This window comes from Juglans regia, chromosome 5, assembly GCF_001411555.2.
Source record: "Juglans regia cultivar Chandler chromosome 5, Walnut 2.0, whole genome shotgun sequence".
NCBI lineage: Eukaryota > Viridiplantae > Streptophyta > Magnoliopsida > Fagales > Juglandaceae > Juglans > Juglans regia.
In genome coordinates, this window is record NC_049905.1 from 18,126,803 (window position 1) to 18,149,873 (window position 23,071).

General features: G+C 32.6%; 1 protein-coding gene, 1 long non-coding RNA gene and 1 other non-coding gene across 3 annotated transcripts; 1 reads left to right on the forward strand and 2 right to left on the reverse strand.

Moving 5' to 3' along the window:
- Positions 1 to 4,643: 4,643 nt before the first annotated feature.
- On the reverse strand, positions 4,644 to 4,725 carry TRNAS-GCU. Its single transcript has one exon. It is a non-coding gene; the product is annotated as a tRNA-Ser (tRNA).
- A 5,463-nt stretch (positions 4,726 to 10,188) lies between these two features.
- On the reverse strand, positions 10,189 to 13,826 carry LOC108985441 (UDP-D-apiose/UDP-D-xylose synthase 2-like). The gene is made up of 9 exons (XM_035690177.1): positions 13,345 to 13,826; positions 13,127 to 13,219; positions 12,853 to 12,960; positions 11,666 to 11,780; positions 11,443 to 11,576; positions 11,254 to 11,355; positions 11,078 to 11,170; positions 10,825 to 10,960; positions 10,189 to 10,732 (listed from the first exon to the last, which is right to left on the reverse strand). The coding sequence occupies exons 1-9, from the start codon at positions 13,615 to 13,617 to the stop codon at positions 10,620 to 10,622; spliced, it is 1,167 nt and encodes a 388-aa protein (XP_035546070.1). The 5' UTR covers positions 13,618 to 13,826; the 3' UTR covers positions 10,189 to 10,619.
- A 444-nt stretch (positions 13,827 to 14,270) lies between these two features.
- On the forward strand, positions 14,271 to 16,397 carry LOC109007298. The gene is made up of 3 exons (XR_001998758.2): positions 14,271 to 14,345; positions 14,807 to 14,912; positions 16,005 to 16,397. It is a non-coding gene; the product is annotated as an uncharacterized LOC109007298 (long non-coding RNA).
- The last annotated feature ends 6,674 nt before the right edge of the window (positions 16,398 to 23,071 follow it).

Consider the following 23,071-nt stretch of genomic DNA (forward strand, 5'->3'; position numbering starts at 1 on the left):
TTGCTTCTAGTTCTAGGATTTTGCTTCTTAAAGTTAGAATAATCTGAGGACAGTGAACGGAGAGAGGGAGAGTTTTATTTCAGAAAATGATGCATATATATTGTGGTTTCTTATAGGGTAGCAGTGGATCATGAGTTGTCTATTTTATTCAAGGGCATGAAAAGAGAATGGAAAAAAAAAAAAGAAATTAAAGAAAACAAAAGAAAGATGGGATTTGGGGGAGGGGAGACGAAGGGGAGAAGAAAATGAATTTGGGAAGCCGATGGTGTTCTTCTTCTCATCTCTTTGCCTTTTTTTTTTCTTAAATAAAAAAAAGCACTGACAACAACAAGCCACATCAGCCTCATATGCGGATTCGTTCGCCAAATCGTCTGTACCTAGACGAACTGGTTGGAATATGAGGAGAAACTAAAACAGAAAGCCATTCACAGGAGCACATAGACCACTGAAAAAAGTTGTCGGGTACTTGACCATGCTAGTACAAAGTTATGATACAAAATATTGGAATATGAGGAAAAAAAGGAAAGACGTACCCCAAAAAACACCACGTTGCACAAGAGGAGGCACATGTATGTGCTCTTCTGATTTCTTTATACTCCTGATGTTTGCAACTGAGTCATTCTCAAAATGTAGGTAAAGGGTGGTGAAGATAACAACCTACACATATTCATTGTAATCGTATGAACTGATATAAAAATAAAATATCGTGGACTACTTAAATCAGGTATTTTTTTTTTTAGCGCCAGGTGTTCAAAACAGTGTCACAACTAATCCTAGGATGCATAAGCTCTCGGTAAAGAGCTTTTCACAAGTGCACGTCGAGTGATTTAAAGAAAAAATCTCTTAATCCGGTAGTTCTTAGAGATTGTTTATACATAAGGAGATTTGAATCTTAGATTTAGGAAAAACATATCTCAAGCCCAAGGCTTTTACCACCTTGAGCCAATCCCTAAGAATTTAAACCAGATACCTTATTGGAACATGTGATGGAAAAATTTAGGTTGCGTTTGGATGTTGAAGTGAGTTGAGTTGAGATGATAAAATATTATTAGAATATTATTTTTTAATATTATTATTATTTTGAGATTTGAAAAAGTTGAATTGTTTATTATATTTTATGTTGGAATTTGAAAAAATTGTAATGATGAGTTGAGATAAGTTGAGAGATGTTTAGTAACCAAACGAAGCCTTACTGATGGAGCAACAAGTCATGTTGCCAGACAAACTGTATGGATGAGACTTTTATCTTGGAAAATTATGTCAACAGAGGATCAAGCTCTATGATCTTCGCTTTTGTAATTTTTTATTTTTTTAATAAATACTAATTCTCTAATTTCTACATTATAATAGTTTGAAAGTGTAAAGAAAATACAAGATACCAGAAGGTATTTGACTAGGTCCGCTATACATCCCCAAATATGAACAAGTCACGTCCTTAAAGTACGTATATGTGTACATTGTCTTCCTTTGTCTTTTTATTTTTATTTTTCAGTATAACCCCCATGACAAATAAATAAAAGTCAAAACGGAAAGTAAACAAATTTGAAACTAGTTTTTGTTTTTATATAATCTAAAAGAATTAGATATTAATGCTCTCGAGCAAATTTAAGTCAGAGATTATTTGTCATCGTCTCTTTTTTTTTTTTTTTTGGCTTGTGAGAGTTTAGAGAGAGAGTCTCGTCAATTTAGGATGTAATTTGAAATAATAACTTAAAGGCTTAATTACATTTTATTCTTTTGAACTTTCACTTAATTTATAACGTGTCTCTGAAACTAACAATTGCATCAGAGTTAAAACTATATATAAATTAATAAAAAATTATTTAATGATTTATTATTTATTATTAATTAAGAGTATATATTATTTTATATTTTATATGTTTAATAATAATAAATTAGATGAAAATTACATCTTTGTAGTGAATGTTATACACATGAGCAGCACGTGCAATGAATTTTCATTAGATTTAACGCTGTTAGTAGACGGAAGGGGAGGATTGTGATGTTTTGAAAGTTCGAGAGCTCACTTTGATGCAATTATTAGTTTCGGAGATACATTACGAATTGAGTGAAAGTTCGAAGAGATAAAATGTAATTAACCCTTACTTAAAACATTAGGAGGGAAAAGAAAAGGCTCCATCAAAGAAAGTTCAGTCTTAAACCCCAAGGGATTGACCCAAGTGGTGAAGGCCTTGGTTTTGGGATATCATTCCCTTCAAAGTCCTAGGTTCAACATCTCATAAGTGTAAACGGTGCACGAGATTGAAATTTACTCTGCAAGAGTAGGTCCGAAAGACCCTACCTTGGAAAGCGTCCCGACATTAAAAAAAAATAATAATAAAAAAAAAAAAAAGCTCAGTCTTATGTCACAGAATTTTTTTTTCTCACGAGTATTCTTATGTCACAGAACTTTAGACTATACTATAGTAGCTTTCTATTTAGTAATCATCTCTCTCCCATAAACTCCACACTTAAGCTCACCAACTCTGCCTGGGATGGGGTACCTGTAAGTTCTTTTTCAGCCACACTACCACCATTCCTTCCTTTTAAAAAATTCTCCAGCTGTAAATCATCCAAATCCTTTGCGCAACTTTCATCTAAGATACAAAACTAAAGAAAGAAAAACTCAGATAGTTGCACTTTATATCTAAACCTCCACCGATCTAGTATAGAAATTTTCTAGCACTAGGCAGCATATGGCAAAGTACAAAAGTAAGCATACATAACAGCACAAGTCCAGAATGATAACTGCAGAATTTAACTTGGATGGATCCTACAAACAAAATGAAAAACTTCACAATGCCAGTATGCTGCAACACAACCTGCTAGGAAAGAGCAGCACAAGCATGTTGTATGTGTCCAAATAAACTTCTCGATGGGGATGGCTACCCAAAATGAACATAAGGTGCCAACAAAACCAACCAAAGCAACGTCCACAACCATACCCAACTAAAAGATCCGCAGTATACAACATAAACTCTGACCAAAAATCCTTGTATCTTTTCTGAACCTCTGCAAATGTTGCACAACAGGAACCTATGACTATCTGCATACCACCAAAATAACCATAAGATTTTCTATTACAGTAGAATAAGAAACTTGGTAACAACTCTGAGGAGTGAGGACCCTATGATATGCTCTGATCAAGCTGAAGCACACACTGACAAACCAATTAACCACTGGTATGCACACGCCACGAAAAGGGAACCAGACCCAACTGATCGGCTAATGTTTTAATGTGGATTAATCCAAGTAATGATTATCGAGTTCTACTGGCTCTTTTTTTAAAACAAAAACAAGGCCACTCAAAACAAGCCCCGTAATATGGACATTTTCAAGCCAAAGTCAACTCGAGTAATGATACATATAGTTGTAGAGTGTGTAAGTGTCGTGCAGTCGTTTTGAAAAAGAATAGAGTTTATTATTAAAAAATTAATTTTTTGATATGAATCTCATATTTATTCACTTTTTTTTTAAATAATTGTGCAGTACTTCCATTCTCATGACAGCAACTATCATTTCTCAAGGATTATTTAGTTCTACTGACTTGTGTAATTGATTCAAAAAGACAAACACAAAGCAAACCTCTGTTCCAAGTTCCAACCTTAAAAAGAAAAGAAGGATCAGCCAGCATTTGGCTTGAAGCATTAGAGCAAATACTTCATCAAAAAGCCCAGTGGCCAGCAAGACCCCTGGAAAATGAAATGCCAAAAGAATGAACAAAAACCAAATATTAGAGATCGTTTAATGTCGGCGACCTGGTTCTAAGAGAAACATGAGTCACTACCCAAGATGAAGGGAAACTCAATCCACGGTGGGAAGGGTCCTACGTAGTAACCACTACCAATCGCCCATGATCATACGGACTCAAAGATAGTGAGGGAAGAGAGTTGCAGCATCCATGAAACGCCAAACACCTAAAAAGGTAAAGTTTATCTCTTGTCAGGAGAGTATCATTAGGAGTCTGAGTCAATTGAGCTTTAAACAGGAAAAACCAAAAAAACACTACATTATACATTTTTTGTTTTCTGCATTCAGTCTGCCAATTTTTATCAGCAACCAAACCGAGCCTTAATCAAACTCCCAAACTTTTTGTTTCAATTGCACATGCACCTGCAAATCCAGGTACCGCTGAAGAAGCAGTTGCCGAATCCCCAGCGGTCTTGGCGGCATCCAACATATCAGGAGGAAGCTCAGCCCCTCGAGCCTCCGTCTCCTTCATAATCTCCTCGAGCCTCAATATAGGCCCGAACTCCTTCTCCTCCTCTCTATCACCACCGCCCTCCTCTTTCCCATCACCACCATTTCCAAAAAAATCTCCCCCTCAACTACCGCCGCCACTACCATCTCCGGCGCTGCAATCAATATCTTCCGCGTAACTACTCTTCAAAACTCTGAATTCCTCTTTCAAATCACCATTCCGTCTATCTCCAGAACCGGCGACAGCAACTTAACGAACTCCGACCAGACGCATCGGAGACTGAGCACGTGGCTCTTGACGTTGTCGTCTATACAAAGCGACCAACTTTGGCGGATGATTCACGGACTCCAAAAAAGGATTTTCCGGAAGCATCCAGGGAGCTGAAGACGGTACGTCCTTCCAATTCGTTAAAAAAGAGAGAAAAGTATTTTTAGAAAAAGCTCGTCGCCTGAGAGATTCGAACTCTCGCGGGGAAACCCCATGTACTTAGCAGGCACACGCCTTAACCACTCGGCCAAAGCGACGGTTTTGGTTGTCACTCTTTCCTTAAATTTAATTTAACAAAGTCAAAATAACTACAGAAATTTAATTATATGTATTTTACGAGTTAACGTATGGGAGCCCAAAGTTCAGATTAATTCAATATCCAATCTTCAATGGCAAAGCATCACAACGCCAAGGAACACTAGGGGAAGGTTTGAATACAAAATGTCTTACATCTCATCTAATCACTATAATTTTTTTAAATTTGTATATAAAATATAAAATATAATAAATAATTATATTTTTTCAAATCTCAAAACCAAAATAATGTTGTAACAATACTTTATTTAACTTTTAAATTTCATCTTAGAGCCTTGGCAATGGCCTGGTCCAAAATTTGACTAAATTTTGAGGTTTTGACTTTATCTTTGAAGAAGTTATCCACGTTGAACTAGTTATTCCAAAATCAAAATAATAATATAATATTATATATTTTAATAAATTTTTTTTATATTTTATAAATACATTTTATATACTAATTAATAATTTAATTTTTACTTTCCAAACAAATTATTTAACATGAAGAAGAAATGAATAGAACGAGAATACTTTTTAATAAGATATTCTTTTGGTTGGTGAATAGTAACTCACCAAATAAAATATGATTTTGGTTTTTCATTTACTGTACCTCATGACTTGACTTGAAATGATTTGGTTAGTCCAATATAGCTAATTTTAATGAAATTTAGTCAAGATTTAAACTTGATTGACATTTGGCTAGTCTAATGTCAGTACTCTCATCTCAACTCACTATCTAAACCTAACCTAATTCTTTTATGATTTACTATGTTAACACAGTACTACCTATCAACCATTAAATCTATTTTTATAGTTCGAAATAACAAATTCAAAGGTTAATTAGTAATATTACATTAACATAATGAGATAAGAATGAGGTATATAATATTTCCTTCATAAATATATATCGGTCGACGGTTGAGATATCTTCAATTTTTTTTTATTTTTTTATTTAACAAAATCTATTTTGACAGATTCTGAGTTTTCACAACCTACTAATGCTTCAGTTGATCCTGTTCTGTCTTCTCTTAAGAAATCTCACCAACAGCAACAAAAGAAAGGAAGTTGTCTCTCTGTGTTCTGTCTTTAGGGTGGTGCTCTTTAACATTTTGCAGGTAGTGTACTCTATCACTTAGGAGAAGAACCAAAAAAAAAAAAAACTGGTGGTTCTTGTTTGACCTGAAACCCATGCTCTCTCTCTCAAGGCCTGAAATTAAAGGAGATTAGGTATAACCCAAAGTCATAAAAAGGTTATTAAAAACAATTCATACCCAAACTCATATTCACATAAAACTTGATTAAGCTTCTAACTTTCCATTCTTTATAACCTCTTTTTTTTCTTTTTTTCTTTTTAATTAGACCTTAGTTTTTAAAATGCTTTGGTAATGTATTTAAATATCATCCTGATCCCCCATGCATTCGTCCCTGTTCCAGCTATTTGGATTAAAAAGGTTAGAATCAGATCAATGAGGTTGGCACATGGAGTTTCGTAGGAGAGCTACATTGCAAAAAAAAAAATCATGTCTTTGAAGCATGCAGATAATTTTTACATCAATATGTTGCTCTTTTAAATTCACTAAATATGTTATGAGAGGACTCTCCAAGGCTTAGCTTATTTAGATAAAGAGGATTCAATCTCAAGTTTTTATGGATGTTTTAAAACATATTTAAGTTTTTGGCTTTGTTTCACTCAATCACTGGCATTTTTTTGTTTACTTTGGTTCTTTGAAATTATGATAAGTCTGTAAAAGAATAATATTAAATATCTCTAAACGTGGCAACAAAAAACATAAAAAAAATTATATCTATAGCACCTAAGCCCAGCACCAAGCCCAAGTTAATTGCAGGTTCTGTAAAATTTATTTTTGGGTTAATAGGTTTGAAAACCCAATTGAGATTTAAAGAATAATTTTGAAATAGTTTACGGGTCTAAAAATTTATTTTGACAGAATATAGATTTTATGAACTTGATAATTAGGTTAAAACTTTTTAACGGATAAGTGAGAATTTGGCCGAAAAATTTATGGTACAAATTATATTATTTTTAGAGTTTGAATCATAACTCATGGAAGGGCCCAAATCACGTACGCCCAAGACCCAAGCCCGTGAGAACAAGTCCAGACTCCACGCCATGCACGTCTCCCTCCCACTGCATTCATGGCAACAATCTCATGTATATATATTCACGTATAAGCAGGATGTTCATTTTTTTTTTTCCAAACTAGGGTTGCCCGCACATAGTTTTCAAGCAGGACACCACCACCTTAACACGCCCCCTGCTCAGCTATCGTGAACCCTGACCACCACGTTGCCGGCTAGAGACCCCACAGCGCAGGCCATGCACGCACCAATTGCCCTCTAGTCCACGCTCCAGGAGTAGATTATCCACTGCCGTCAGTTCCTTCGCATCCAATCGCCAACCCTTGGCCTGCCTGGCCGTGACCACCAAACCACAGACCACCAAGCCGCCGTCCAACTCCAGTTGCGCGTCCTCACCATCACGGAAGCCCAACCCCTTGTGCGTCCACCACACGGAACCACCCTGCCCAAACCTCACCGCCAACCTTCTCCTCAACCACTCGTGGTGCCACCACCGTAACTTAGCTGTGAACCCACAAGTGGAGCCACCGTTGGTCATCACGCAAAAGCCTCTGTTTTCACCACATCAAAACAGAGTAGCCCCAATCTTCTAGCTCTCGATCGATCTCGTTAGGTGGCACCAGCCACGGCATGGTGAAGTCTAGTGACGCCGACTAGCCACCCTTCCGTCACCCACGTGCCACTCCGGTAAGCCCACGCCCGATTTCTTTCTCCCCCACAGTGTCTTCTCCATTTCTCTCATCACTCTCTCTCTCTCTCTCTCTCTCTCTCTCTCCCCCCGCCATAACAGTTTTCTCTCGCTCCCTCCCACAGTGATCTGCTGCAGCTCCAACCACCTTGTCGCCACTTCATTGTTGTTCTCGGTGGGTCTAACACACGGTCTTTCTCTCAGTATATGTGGTTCATCAAGAACTTGTTACTAGTATTTGACTTTTACCCACATGTTATAAGCTTTTTACAAGATTGCCCTTAAAAATCCTTTTGCCGTATAGGGTATAGCTATCTTATAAAGGTTGGAATATTTTTTATAGTGTATCGACCAAGATGACCTGATATTTTTGATTGGCTAAACTCTAATGGACTTTTTGTTGTAGACGGGCATATTCAAATTTAACTTTGAGTTTTAATGGACTTAAATTAGTTATTTCCGAAACTATGTTTAAGTTGGACTCATTTTCCTTCATGTCATATTTTATAGAAATAAATTAGAGTTAATGTATTAGTTGGAAAAATTAAGTGGGTATCGATGAAATTGAAAAGTGATGGTATTTTAAAGTTTCGAGAATTTTAGATTTTTTTTTAGGAAAAGTAGGTTATTTTAGTATTTCGGACTTAAATATCAAAATGCGTATTTAATTAAGGATTTTAATAAGTTACGTGTCTATTTTATAGGTGACGATTGATCTTCATTTGACACAGTCGTGGGGAAAATTCAAAGAAGTTAAAAGGTCGAGGTAAGTGGAGTTTCTATACTAAACTTTGCATAAAATAAATTAACTGAGGTTGGTTTTGAAAAATATGCATGCTTTATTATGAAAATAAATTTGAAACAATCTCAATTATTTATTCTGCATTATACATGAAATATGTATAAAAGAGAAAAGTACTTTTGTTATAATTGGTGTAGACATGAGCTATTTTTTTGCATTATTTTTTAACTGAGCAAAAAGAGCGAATATGAAAATTTATGCATGATTATGGGAAGATGCTCTAAATCTATTTTGAATTTTTTATTATGAAGATGATATGATTTTGTCCAGTACTTTGTTTTTATAAGATGTGGCAGCTTAAAACTTTTTGCATGACATTCTGATTCTGTATATGGTTCTATTTTTGCATTTCTATGACCTTACCACGGTTGTAAAACTATAGCCTCTGTACGGGTTGGTATCAACTTTTCTATTTCTGGTGTAATCACTTTGGAATTAAAGTGGTTTTCTATGTAGTATTTTCTATGTTCACACTCGAAGTTCCGGGAATAATAAGTAGAATATTCATATTTTGTTTTTGCTCGATTGGCCGCTGGGGTTTGCACAACCCTACCACGGGGATTAAACATAAAATTCTGTTTAGATACGATGTTTTAGTTTTGCTATGCCAAAAGGTTTTTGAATAAGAATATTTTTTAATTTTCGCTCTGATATTTTTGATAACATGTTATGATTCTGCATTCTGAAACTAAAAATATTTTGTTCTGCATTCTGAACTCTGTAAATGCTCATGTTTACATACTAGTATATGTTTTCTACTTAATGAGTTGACTTTTTTCTTGGACACCCAGTTAGGTCTGTAAGTAATTCAGTCCGGACCGGCAAAACCAACCAGACTAGACCGAATTATGGACTGGTCGGTCTTGGTCCCAAAATATGTGGAGTGACGACATTCGGTCCGGTCCCGTATATTTTTCAAATAATTTTGATAGTTCAACTGAAAATTAAGAGTATGAAGTACTAACAAGATTTGATGATCGTATAGGAATAAGTGTCCAATGGTACAAATAATTATTGGAGAGTCCATTTTAGTAGATTTATTAATTTTTGTTATTTTGAGTATTTTGAGACATGGATATTGTTGAGTCTTCATGGAGATTTTTGTTTGTTATGTTGAGATATTTATTTGGTGTTCTTGTAGAGAAACATATATATTTATGGAGTCTTTTTTTATAAGTAAAAAAAAAAAAGTTTTTTTATGGAGTCTTTGGAGTATTTAAGTGTGTTATTGGAGATGATGAAAGGTGACATGAGCTAATTCTATGGACCTCTAGGACCAGGGTGTTACAATATCTCTACCATGTGATGAACAAAATAACATTTGTTTAAATCGTTGTTGTGACCTGGATAGTGATAGATTGCTACCATTCTTGTTTAAATTGTTGTTTTGCTTTTGATAGTGATAGACTGCAACCATTCCCGTAAATAGAGTAAATAAATTAGTAATGTTTGATACAATTCTAGGATACGCTACATGGAAGCCTTATACCATATATATCCACATAATCAATACATGATTTGTTATTTTTGTAATTCTATTTAAACATACACATATTTAAACAATAAGATAAAAATATAAAAATGACAAACTACATTTTGATTAGGTAGAATCTCTCTTAAATATATATATATATATATATTTTTTTTTATGTAAATCTCAAGTTTATCCAATTTTTTTAAAAAGAATTTGCAAGGCTTGCATACTCTATAAAACTATAAATATCATTTCTCTAAAATATATTAATTGATTGTTACTACTCATTATGAGGCCACGTTCTCTAAAATTGTAATGGAGATCTCGTCTACTTGATCTGATGAAACTGATTAATTTTGGACTAAAAGACAACCAAAATAAGTAATTGCTTGAAATTAATAAACAATAAATTAAGAAACATGAGCCGGAGATCGTCAAACAGAATAATACAACACACTGGGAGTGACAAGTTATAGGAACGATAAGCATACCCACAACTCTCCAGCTTTCCTTTAACAACGGCCCCCAACATCTAGTAGCCAAGCTTTACTGACCAATTACAGTGGTATAACAAGCATTTATAACAGAATCTAAGTTCTTCACGAAATATCCAAAACACATTCCTAGCTACTTCAGCTATACTGACACTGGAAAGACAAAAAAATGTAGCGCATATGCGAATCAACCATTAACATATATTATAAGATGGGCTTCGAAAGAATGGTAACACCTGCTAATCGGCAGCAACATAAGCAAGATCCACTTCTTAAGTGCCACCATACACCATTTTGATTTAGTTGGCAGCTGGTTTTGCAATGGCCTGCTTAACAGCCTCAGCATACGTCCTATGTTGATAAGTGAGTGTTGATTCAAGCAAGTCCCACAGAGATGTCTTTGGGTTCCAACCTGACAATCATAATCCATAACTTCCATCACAATGCTCCTAAATCTCAAGGAATTTTACAAAAAAGTAAAAAGAAACAGAAAATAATCATTACCAAGTTGCCTATTGATTATGGTCATGTCAGGAATTCTCTTATCACTATCATCATATCCCACCCCATAAAATTCTTGGGAGCTCACATCAACAGTAGGTACTTCCACAGAAGGTTCCCCACTTACCTTTGAATAGACCTGTACATTGCACGAACATCAAGTTTTAAAAATCTCGCCCAAGAAAAGCATAAAAATTCATTAATGCATTTTCATTAGACCACAATTCGTATATATGCATAAAAAACAACCCTTCACCTGAATCATCATTTCAGCAAGCTGCCTAACTGTAACTTCATTGTTAGGGTTGCCCACATTAAAAATATGGCCATTGGCTCTAGCTGGATTTTCCTGAAAGAAAAAAGGATTACACCACTCAGCTACCTCTTTTGCATGCCAAACATAAATTTTAAAATAAAGTATATTGCACTTACAATCATCAGCAAAACTGCTTCAATTGCATCCTTTATATAAACAAAAGTTCTCTGGGATTGGCCACCGTCAACAAGCTTGAGTGGCTCATGACGCAGGAGATTCTGTAACAGGAAGGACGTGCTTACAACAAAATAATAGGGAGAGAGAGAGAGAGAGAGAGTGGCAAAATACAACAGAAATTATCATACATTACTAAAGCATGCCAAAACCCTTGGAACGCCCTCACTTGGACCATCAATGCCGGGTATGAAATCCATTCTGGGTCCAATCCAGTTGAAGGGTCTCACAATTGAGAACTCCATACCATTCTCTGCACCCTCAGCTGTAATAAATAAGACAAAAAAAAAGTCAGAAATGCACATTACATGTACCAATTAAAAACCAGCCAGGTCAATGGAAAAGATAGCTTACCATAAATTAGCCTCTCAATCAATTGTTTTGCACATGCATAGGACCATCTCTGTTTCTCAATAGAACCAAAAATGCATGGGGAGGCATCTTCTTTAAGAACATAATATTCAGGATCCTACAGCAGATAGGAGAAAATGCCTTGGCTAATTGCAGACAAGCTAAATAAGAAACAACAATGACTTACCCAAAGAAATTCAATACATTCTCATCAATCTCTTAGATGCATTAATTTTTTCTGAAAAAAAGGTGAAGCAAAAGGGGATTATTCGTTCAAGATATGTGTGTAGTACTTATTTTGAAATGTTATTCTGTCCCAACCAAAAATGCCAGTGTATCTATCAAGCAATTGCAATTTGGAACAGATTCAAGTAATGCTAGACTGATGGTGCTCTTTCCAAAGTCCCTTTTAATGGAAGATACAAAAAACACTGAGTAATAGTTGCTCTGCTTTGTTCCACACCCAACCCCTTTCTTTTCCTACTCTACAACCCATAAAATCAAAAGATGGCCATTATTCAAATTTTTAGTAAACAACTCTCAACAATAAAAAGACAACAAAAGCAACACCAGAGAAAATGTAACATTACTCTGAACAACTCCGTTGATCAATACACATTCAAAGCGAATGGTATAAACCCACAAAAGTCAGGCACTAGGACCACGGTGAAATATTCAACAGAAAATGAATTGAAATTCATCATGTAAAGAAGATAGCTAGGTAAAAGAGATCTGTAGAAATTCTATGGTTTCTATACCAATAGCATAGTCCTGCGTTTGTACAAACAATATTCATTACAGCATATATTTAATGGATAGCAAGACATGCAAGGACAAAGACCTTCAACCACCACCGCTGCAGCAAAACTCTACAGAGTCATAGGCAACCATTTTAATTGCTAATATCAATATTATTGTCCAAAATTTCGTTAATCGACGACTCCTACACAGATTTTTTGAAATCTTGATAAACATTGGAATATAGACATCCAATGTGATGCCATCGACATATTTATACTTCACAACCAATGCTAACGACAAACTATCTGAATTACTTAAACAAATTTATCATATAAAAGTTTGCAAGAAAATTACAGATCTGTATTTTATGCTCGAAATGCCACCAAGCAATTAAGTTTAAAAGAAAATTCAGAGCAATAAATAAATAAATAAAGAAAACGAAGGCTTACCTGACGAAGAGGGCTATCTTTAGGGAGAAAGCTCCCAATCGTTTTCCCATACACCTCACAAGTAGAGAAGTGAATGAGACGTTTGCCATTCTCCGAGCAGTACTTAACCTAGTCGAATCACACACATCGCCTTAAATAAAATTCCACCACAATAACGACCAAATATCCCAAAAAGAAATACGATACCAATGATAATCAGTTCCAATTGAATCGGGAAAAGAAGGCAGAGAACCCTGCCGGGAACACGGGCATTCCGATATCAACTGACGCTTACCACGGGGAGCGCATCGATGAAATTGCTGTAAATCGTGTCGAGCGGGCGCGTGTTGTAGTCTGCCGGAGTGCAAATCGCCGCCAGATTAATTGTCTGCAACAATGCGAACAAAAATTTCAAGAAAATAAAAGTCAGGAAAGACGAAACGAAACAATACCAAAAGAAATGGGATCGGATTCTAGAGAGAGTGTATGAAGGGAGAGAACGGAATGGAGGACCAGATCTGCCATCTTGATGAGGCCTTCGAGGCGGGAGTCGTGCTTGATGTTGAGGCGGTGGAACTGGATGCGATCGGACCATGGATGGGAGCCGGCGGGCTCGAGAAGATGCTTGATCTTGTCGTTGTAGACGTCGACGGCCAGCACGGTGTGCGGAGTCTCGGCCATCAGCTTCTCGCAAAGGTGGGAGCCAATGAAGCCTCCAGCACCGATCATGCATATCGTCATCGCCTTTATCGGATTTCCGTCCAGATCTACCCTCGCCGAAGCCATTTCCAAGATCAGTCACAGTCACTCTCAGAGCAGCAGTCCGGTAGTGGAGCCTAACGTGCGCCGGGGGATGAAATCAACGTGAGGCGGAATAACTATAACTGGTTAAGGTGACGGGAATTATGTGATTCAGGGAGGGAACCGCAAACTGCAGAAAAAGGGGTCTGCGAACTGAGTATGCTTTTCCCGTTTTCATTTATTTATTTTTAAAGGGAAAGGAGGAGGAAAAGCGAGGGAGGAGATCTTTCCGCGAGTGGATGTGACCCCTCTCAGCTTAGCCACTCTCGTTTGTTGCTTCGTTTCCGATACGCGCCATGCAGGGTGGCCACGTGGTGTCATGATCATTATATAATTATTATAGCTCCTTAACTTATTATTGTCATTTTTTATAGCACAATATAAAATAGTGTTTATATATTTAATTGGTAGATAAATAAAACGACTTAAAATATCATATATTATTTGATATAATTTAGATGATAATATGTAAAGAAAAATTATATTTACAAGTTGGTGTGAAATATACACACTGCTTATTGTGAATGTGACTGGATTAGTTTATAAGAAATTTTTTTAAAATTGAATATTGCAAATCTAATAGTATTATATCAATAATGTGAATGCTGTGTTCTTCGTATCAGCTTGTAAATATAATGACTCAAATTTAAAAAATAATAATCGTCGTTGGTCTCCCTTTCTCTCAAGCAGACGACATCCCAATCTCTTAAGCAGTAAAACCTCCTATCTCTCAATCTTTTCTTATGATAAATCAAGCTTTTTGTGGTAGTTGATGAATGCTCATCCGAAAAAGCTTTGAAGGCGTGGTTTTTTAGATGACGTTTTATAGTTAACATAGAAATATTCTTTTACTGTATTTTTTTCCTTCTCTTTAAATTTTAATGTTGTCATCGAGAAGAAAATTTTGTTGTTTCTTTTTTAGTGGTAGTGTTCCATTTAGCGACTTAGAAAATGTGGAAAATAATTAGATAATTTATGCTTTTCAGATCTTCAAGTTTCGCCTTCATGAGATCTTCAAGAAACCCATTATTTTTACTTTTGTTTGATAGTACATCTTGTTTCATTGAGTTCATGTCTTAGACTCTGCTTTCAATTAGCTGTGTTACTTGCATGAGATTTAGTTGGTCAGTATATTGTTGCAGTTCTCGTACTGCTCACATCTCTTAAATTCCAGGTATTTTGGAGGAATTAAACTTGGAGTTGGTGGACTGGCTAGGGCTTATGGAGGAGTTGCATCGGAATGCTTGAGAAATGCCCCAACTTGTCTTGTGAAATCCAAGGTATTAGGTTTTTCCTACCATTGTTATGTGCATTACTTACAATTGCCTTTGCATGCCAATCCACTTTTATTAAGAATGTTTGTTAGTTATATTTCAATTTTATTTTAATCTGGTAAAATAACCCTTTTGCCATTTTTTATTGGGTTGAATATGATTGCAAGTCTCAATGGGTGTAGAGGTTCCATTTGATCTTCTAGGTATTCTTTACCATTAGGTGATTTGAAGTCACATTAATTAGTTATTATTAACATCTTTAGTGTTGCTATTGGTCCCTGTCCATGCATTGTTATACAATCAGTAACTGTTAGCAGAACATTTTGATAAGATTTATGTTACTCTTTAACTAAATAAGAAGTAAATAAATTTCTATTACTCCGAATTCTTTTTATTGATTTCCTTTGTCTATCTACTCTAATTTTGCTTAAACTCTTAGACATGATGTTTTGCTAGATTACCTTCTCTAATATACCCCAACACTATAATCAAACTTTTCTTTCAAGTTTGTTTTGTAAAGAGTAAATAATTGAGTCGGATATCTTTTTGCACTCTAGTCAGTTCTTTATATCTCAAATTCTAACTTCAACCATTTGTTGGTATGTTTAAATTGAGTAGTGTATTCCATTAAAATCTCTCTAATTCTCCGGTTTAGAGCATTCTCATTGGATTGGCCAAATGCATCTTCAAATTTTAGCTAATATCACATAAATTTACATTTGTATATTCTATTTAAATTCAATCCTCACATTGGATTATCCATTTACTTTCAATATAATCATAAAATATTATTATTTTAATAATTAATTAATTATTTTTATTTTTATCACATTTTGTAATTCTAGCAATTAGATGTTAATAATAATTATATTCTAATTAAATTAATATTAAAAAAAGTATTATTAAATGTTAATATAATTATATTCTAAATGTTAAATGTTAATAAGAATGTATCTTAAATATATCAAGCCAATGAGGATGCTCTAAGCCATTCATAAGAACATGTATCTTAAATATGCTCAATTTTTCTTTAGTGAATAATGGTTGATAGCCTGATGCACAGTATTCCTCTATGCTAAATTTATATTTCTTATTCAGGTTAAGAATATAATGTCTTTGTATGGACATATATGGAATAAGTGGAGACATCCTATCTTTGACAAGTTGAACTTAATGTTTGTGTACTAATCTCTTACTTAAGTGTATACAGTAACAATCTTCTTAAGTTGAAGATATCAAGCAAGATTATGATATTGGTAAAGATGGCATCAGTATGCTAAAGACATGGCCTTATTTTAGACATGTCAAGACATTTTAATGCTATTGAACGATCATGAAAGTGGCTCTTTCAGAAGAAAGGAGGACACTCCACTTCTATAAACCAATTAGATGGTTAGATTTGTGTTTATTATTATTGAGATTGTAACTTTAATATTATTACAATATGTTTATGGTTGTATTGTTGGGATTGTAACTTTGGACTTATGATAATATTTGGTATTGTTGGGATTTTTATTTTGGTTTTTTATTGTTTGGATTGTATAATTGGATTTTAATTTGGTTTTGTGTTTTCTATTGTTTAGATTGTAATTTGTAACATTGGTTTATATGTTAAAATATGAAAAGTATTGATATTGATCATTAGGAATTATTTTTATATTTTTAGGAGATATTATGATTTTAATTTTGACCTAAAATTATGTTAATTGGATCAAATGAGTTATTCGGGTCAGTTTAACTCATTAACATAAAACATGTTGAAACATGTTGAAATTGATCGTGTCGTGTCGATTTATTTTATAGATAATTAATAACGGGTCAAAACATGTCATGTCAATCCATTATTTTAATTAGTTGTTTTAGGGTTTGAAATTCTAACACGTTTAGTTTAACGAGTCATGTTCGTGTTAATCCATATAGTATAATGTGCATGCATTGATACGATACGAACACGATCCGTTAACATGATTTGTCACTCTTACTTGAAATGTATTACATGATAAATGTAATCGAAAATCATTATATTTAAATTTGAAAGTAATATTGCAAAATAGAGAGAATAATTCAGAGCAATACTACATTGTTAATTTGGTCACGTGAGAAGCAAACCTAACCCATGCGACGTTTGTACATAACTTTGATTTAAATAAATAATTAAATTAGCTGCAATAATTTATGAATGATTTGAGTTTCGTCGTTTGATGATATCAGCCAGTGAAGACGGGTAATATTTGTAGGGCCACCGCGTGATGCTCGCTCGCTATGCACCAATGAGCTGTAGACCTTCGTGCTCACGTGGTTCATATTTTGATTGTGCTTTTCGAATAAGTTCGGAGAGTTAGGTAAGATTATAATTTGATGAATAGTAATAAGATAATTTGTAAATAATAGTAAGATATTTTAAATTAGATTGTGTTTAGACAGTGAGTTGATCTCATATATTTTATGAATAATTATGAAAAAGTAATAAAAAAGTAATAATAAAATAATAAATAATAATAAAAAGTAGATAAAAAGTAATGATAAAATAATGAATAATAGTATCTAAACGAATCCTTTTATTTTATAGGATTTTAGAAAATGAGAGAAAAATGTTGAATAAAAAATATTATAAAATTAAAATATTATTAGAATATAATTTTTTAATATGATTTTTGTTTGGATATTTAAAAAAGTTGAATTATTTTTAATTTTTTGTTTGAAAGTTTGAAAAAATTGTAATGATTAATTTAAAAGTATTTATGTTTGAGTGATGTTTAGAAAATAGATGAGATGAAATGAGAATTTTAAGATGGAGAGATGAGAATTTTAAAATTTAAACTTTTTCCAAAAAACTCCTAAGTCTTGGGAGTTGCTATAGTGACCACAAAAATTTTATAAAAATAAATTTATAAATTTATATAATTTGATATGTGCGTTATATATATATATATATATATATATATATATATATATATTATGATAAGAATAACTTTATAATCTAAATTATTATATCAGGTCATGTTAATTTTGTAGTAAGTTAAGATGATGAAGTGAATTTTGTAAGCTCACCTAAGATAAAAAGTTGGTTTGAATTCAGAGATGAGATGAAATAGTTTTAGATAGAAGATGAAAGTTGAGTAAAATATTGTTAGAATATTATTTTTTAATATTATTATTATTTTAGAATTTGAAAAAATTGAATTGTTTATTATATTTATGTCAGAATTTGAGAAAGTTATAATAATGAAATTGATAAGATGAAACATTTTCTGAATCCAAATAGGGCCAAATGTTAAGATGAGTTTAAATGTATTTATAGAAAATTGAAAAAGGTTGTGGGTCCCATATGTAAAGAGGTGTTGAGTTGAAAAATGTTATGAATCTCACATGTAAAAAGGTTTTGAGTTGAGTGATATTTAGTGATTTGATAATTAAATATTTTGATGTTAGATTTAACTTAAAATTAGATTAAATTGAATTAATATCAACATCTTCAGATGGAGCCTAAATTTAGTGAATTTTTGAGAAATTTGTTAGATATATTATTTATTGGATTTTGTGAAAAAAGAGAGATTTTGAATTAAAAGTTTGTGTAAAATATGTTTTATATTGGGGCTTATAAAAATGGATGGTAGAGTTGAAAATTATTTAAATGTAATTTTTTATCAGATGCTTTTATTTTGATTAATACAAAATATGTTTTGATTTTTGTGTTTTAGTAATATTAGGATAAATATAAATGATTAAATATATATTTTTTTAACAATTTAAACTTTTGAAATAAGTGATGATTTTATATGGTGTCAGAATAGAAATATTCAATTCTAACCCTAACTCTACATTCTATTCTATTTAATTAAATATTTTACGTATTAGACTCATTCATTGAGGGAGAAAGGAGGGTGTTAAGATAAATTTAAATAATTAAATCTATCTCTTACTATCATCTTAAACTTTTAAAACAAGTAATAATTTTACATATAATAATCGGATGAAAAGTAGAAATCCCGAGCAATTTTGTTAAAACTAGCAAACCATAAATGCCTATTCTAGATTTATTCAAATTTTTTAAAGAGAGTATTGAGAATTTGTATATTTAAAAACTGTATATATTATTATTTTTAGATAAATATACAGTAAAATATTGAGCCACCCAAAATCTCATCCTTAAACTATTTTATATGAGACAGATGGATGCACATCTTCATCGTTAATTCCACGGTCGTTTTGTTAACGTCTAGATTAGGATAAGGTGCATATGAGCACCACGCAAATTCTTTCTCCAACCTCTATTATTTTGGGTATCTATTTGTGTCATGGAGTAGGATAAGATCAGAGCACACTGTAAGGGCGTCCACATTTTGCAAAGTCTGTGAGTTTTACGTGGTGCACGTGTGATTCACGTGCTCGAAAATGGGGTTTTGACCAATTAATGAGTTATTTGAAGGAAAAAGCTCAAGGCCGGATAGCTGCCTTCCCAATTTTTACACCAGTCCAATGTTGTTCTGCCACGTAGAAGGTGCAGGAAACTCCATTCCACACCTGTATGAATGATAAAAAAATTTCATCTCTCCTCTCTCCATGCTCCCCCCTCTCCCTCGCGTATCCCTTCTCCTTTCTCCTCTCCCCAGCACAGCCATTTTCTCTCCCCTTCTCCATTTCTTTCTCTTCCCAGTGCCCCCTGCAATATTAATATTTGAAATATTTGTATAGAAATTGTTCTTATGCTTCTTGTTAGTAGAAAACTATGAGAAAAGATTTAAACAACCTGCACTCTCTCTCTCTCTCTCTCTCACAGACTCTCCTTGGAAGGTCTTGCTTCACCTTTTAATGCTATTGAACAATCATGAAAGTGGCTCTTTTAGGAGAAATGAGGACACTCCACTTCTATAAACTAATAAGATGGTTCGATTTGTGTTTATTATTATTGAGATTGTAACTTTAATATTATTACAATATGTTTATGGTTGTATTGTTTGGATTGTAACTTTGGACTTATGCTAATATTTGGTATTGTTGGAATTTTTATTTTGGTTTTTTATTGTTTGGATTGTACAATTGGATTTAAATTTGGTTTTGTGTTTTCTATTGTTTAGATTGTAATTTGTAATATTGGTTTATATGTTAAAATATGAGAAGTATTGATATTGGTCATCAGGAATTATTTTTATATTTTTGAGAGATATTATGATTTTAAATTTGATGTAAAATTATATTAATTGGATCAAATGGGTTATTTGGATCAGTTTAATCCATTAACATAAAACAGGTTGAAACATGTTGAAATGGGTCGTGTCGTGTCAATTTACTTTATAGATAATTGATAACAGATCAAAACGTGTTATGTCGTGTCAATCCGTTATTTTAATTAGTTGTATTAAGGTTTGAAATTTTGATACGTGTTAATCCATATAGTATAATGTGTATGCCTTGATACGATATGAACACGATCCGTTAACACAATTTGCCACCCTTACTTGAAATGTATTAGATGACAAATGTAAATGAAAATCATAATATTTAGATTTGAAAGTAATATTGCAAAATAGAGTGAATAATTAAGAGCAATAATAGCATTGTTAATTTGGTCACGTGAGAAGCAAACTTAACCCATGCAACGTTTGTACATAACTTTGATTTAAATAAATAATTAAGTTAGCTGCAATAATTTATGAATGATTGAGTTTCGTCGTTTGATGATATCAGCAAGTGAGGACGGGTAATATTTGTAGGACCACCGTGTGATGCGAGCTCGCTTTGCACCAATGAGCTGTATACCTTCGTGCTCACGTGGTTCATATTTTTTATTGTGCTTTCAGAATAAGGTTGGAGAGTTAGATAACATTATAATTTTATAAATAGTAATAAGATATTTTGTGAATAATAATAAGATATTTTGAGTCAGATTGTGTTTAGTTAGTGAGGTGACCTCATATATTCTATGAATAATAGTAAAAAAGTAATGAAAAAATAATAATAAAATATTAAATAATAATAATAAGTAGATAAAAAATAATAATAAAATAATAAATAGTAATTTTATGAGATTTTGAAAAAGGAGAGAAAATATTGAATAAAAAATATTATAAAATTAAAATATTATTAAAATATAATTTTTTAATATAATTTTTATTTGGGTATTTGAAAAAGTTAAATTATTTTTAATTTTTTGTTTAAATTTTGAAAAAATTGCAATGATTAGTTTGAAAGTATTTGTATTTGAATGATGTTTAAGAAATAAATGATTTTATATAGTGTCAGAATAGAGGTTTTCAATTATAACCCTAACTCTACATTCTATTCCATTTAATTAAATATTTTACGTTAGTTAAATATTTTACGTATAGGATCCACTAATTGAGGGAGAAGGGAGAGTGTTAAGATAAATTTAAACAATTAAATCTACCTCTTATTATTATCTTAAACTTTTAGAATAAGTAGTAATTTTACATATAATAATCGGATGAAAAGTAAAAATCTCGAGCAATTTTGTTAAAACTAGCAAACTATAAATGCCTATTCTAGATTTATTCAAATTTTTTAAAGAGAGTATTCAAAATTTGTATATTTAAAAACTGTATATATTATTATTTTTAGATAAATATACAGTAAAATATTGAGCCACCCAAAATCTCATCCTTAAATTATTTTATATGAGACTGATGGATGCACATCTTCATCGTTAATTCCACGGTCGTTTTGTTAACGTCTAGATTAGGATAAGGTGCATATGAGCACCACGCAAATTCCTTCTCCAACCTCTATTATTTTGGGTATCTATTTGTGTCATGGAATGGGATAAGATCAGAGCACACTGTAAGGGCGTCCACATTTTGCAAAGTCTGAGTTTTAAGTGGTGCACGTGTGATTCACGTGCTCGAAAATGAGGTTTTGACCAATTAATGAGTCATTTGAATTTGATCTGAAATTCCGTGAGTGCCACAGACTTCACTCTCAAACCCACGTGCTTCTTTGTACTCATGTGTACCAGCATGTTCACAGGGGGGGGTTGGCTCACACCGAGTGGCTGGCGATGAAGGGAGCACCGACAATACCAACAAACATCGATGATCAAACCTGCCTTAGCGCGTGAGAAAAATATTATTTTATGAATTATGTAAGAACAGTTATAACTTATAAATTGTATAAATATCACCTATTTTTTTTAAAATAATAAAATTTATTATTAAATAATTAACTTTTTATATAAATTTATATTTATTTACTTTTTAAAAAATAACACGCAATACTTGTTCACTCTAAGGGTGTGCATCTGGACCAAAATTTTTTTTCGGTCCAATTAAAAATCTGACACTATAGATGTTTAATATTATAATTTTTTTAATACTAAACTTAATTATGAGAATTTAGTATTTATTATTAACAAGTACTAATTCTTTAATGTTCAATTATAGTAATATAATATAAGTAGTGTCTAACTTATTAGTGAGATTAATAAACTTGAATAATAATATTAAAATAATATAATTAGTGCCCAATTATACTAGTATATTAAATTTATATTAGAAGATTAATAAACTTTAATAATAAGATTAGAATTTCATGTTATATTAATTAGAAATGTAGCATATAATATATATAATAATAATATAAAAATTAAATATAATACAAAAAGTTATCAAACAAAACCCATTAGTTGTTATTATCTCTTTCAATGTTAAGGGGCCTATCTTCTACAAATATAGTGGTCGAGTCTGTCTTCTATGAGATGTTGATTATGTGGTCTACCACTTGCAATATTTATACAGCCAGATTTCAGCGTTGCGTATATATTAGGGCATATAATATATATAATAATAATATAAAAATTAAATATAATACAAAAAGTTATCAAACAAAATCCATTAGCTGTTATTATCTCTTTCAATGTCAAGGGGCCTATCTTCTACAAATATAGTGGTCGAGTCTGTCTTCTATGAGATGTTGATTATATGGTCTATCACTTGCAATATATACACAGCCAGATTTCAGCGATGCTTATATATTAGGGGCGGAAAAAGAAGATTGAGACTGCTTTGGTTCTTGTTTAAAAGAAAAATATAATTTTTTCCATCGACAAAAAGTAAAAGATATTCTAAAAATTAAGACGTTTATTGAAAATCTATTTTTCAATAATATAGAAAATTAATTATATATTTTTAGAGTACATAATATCGTTGCCA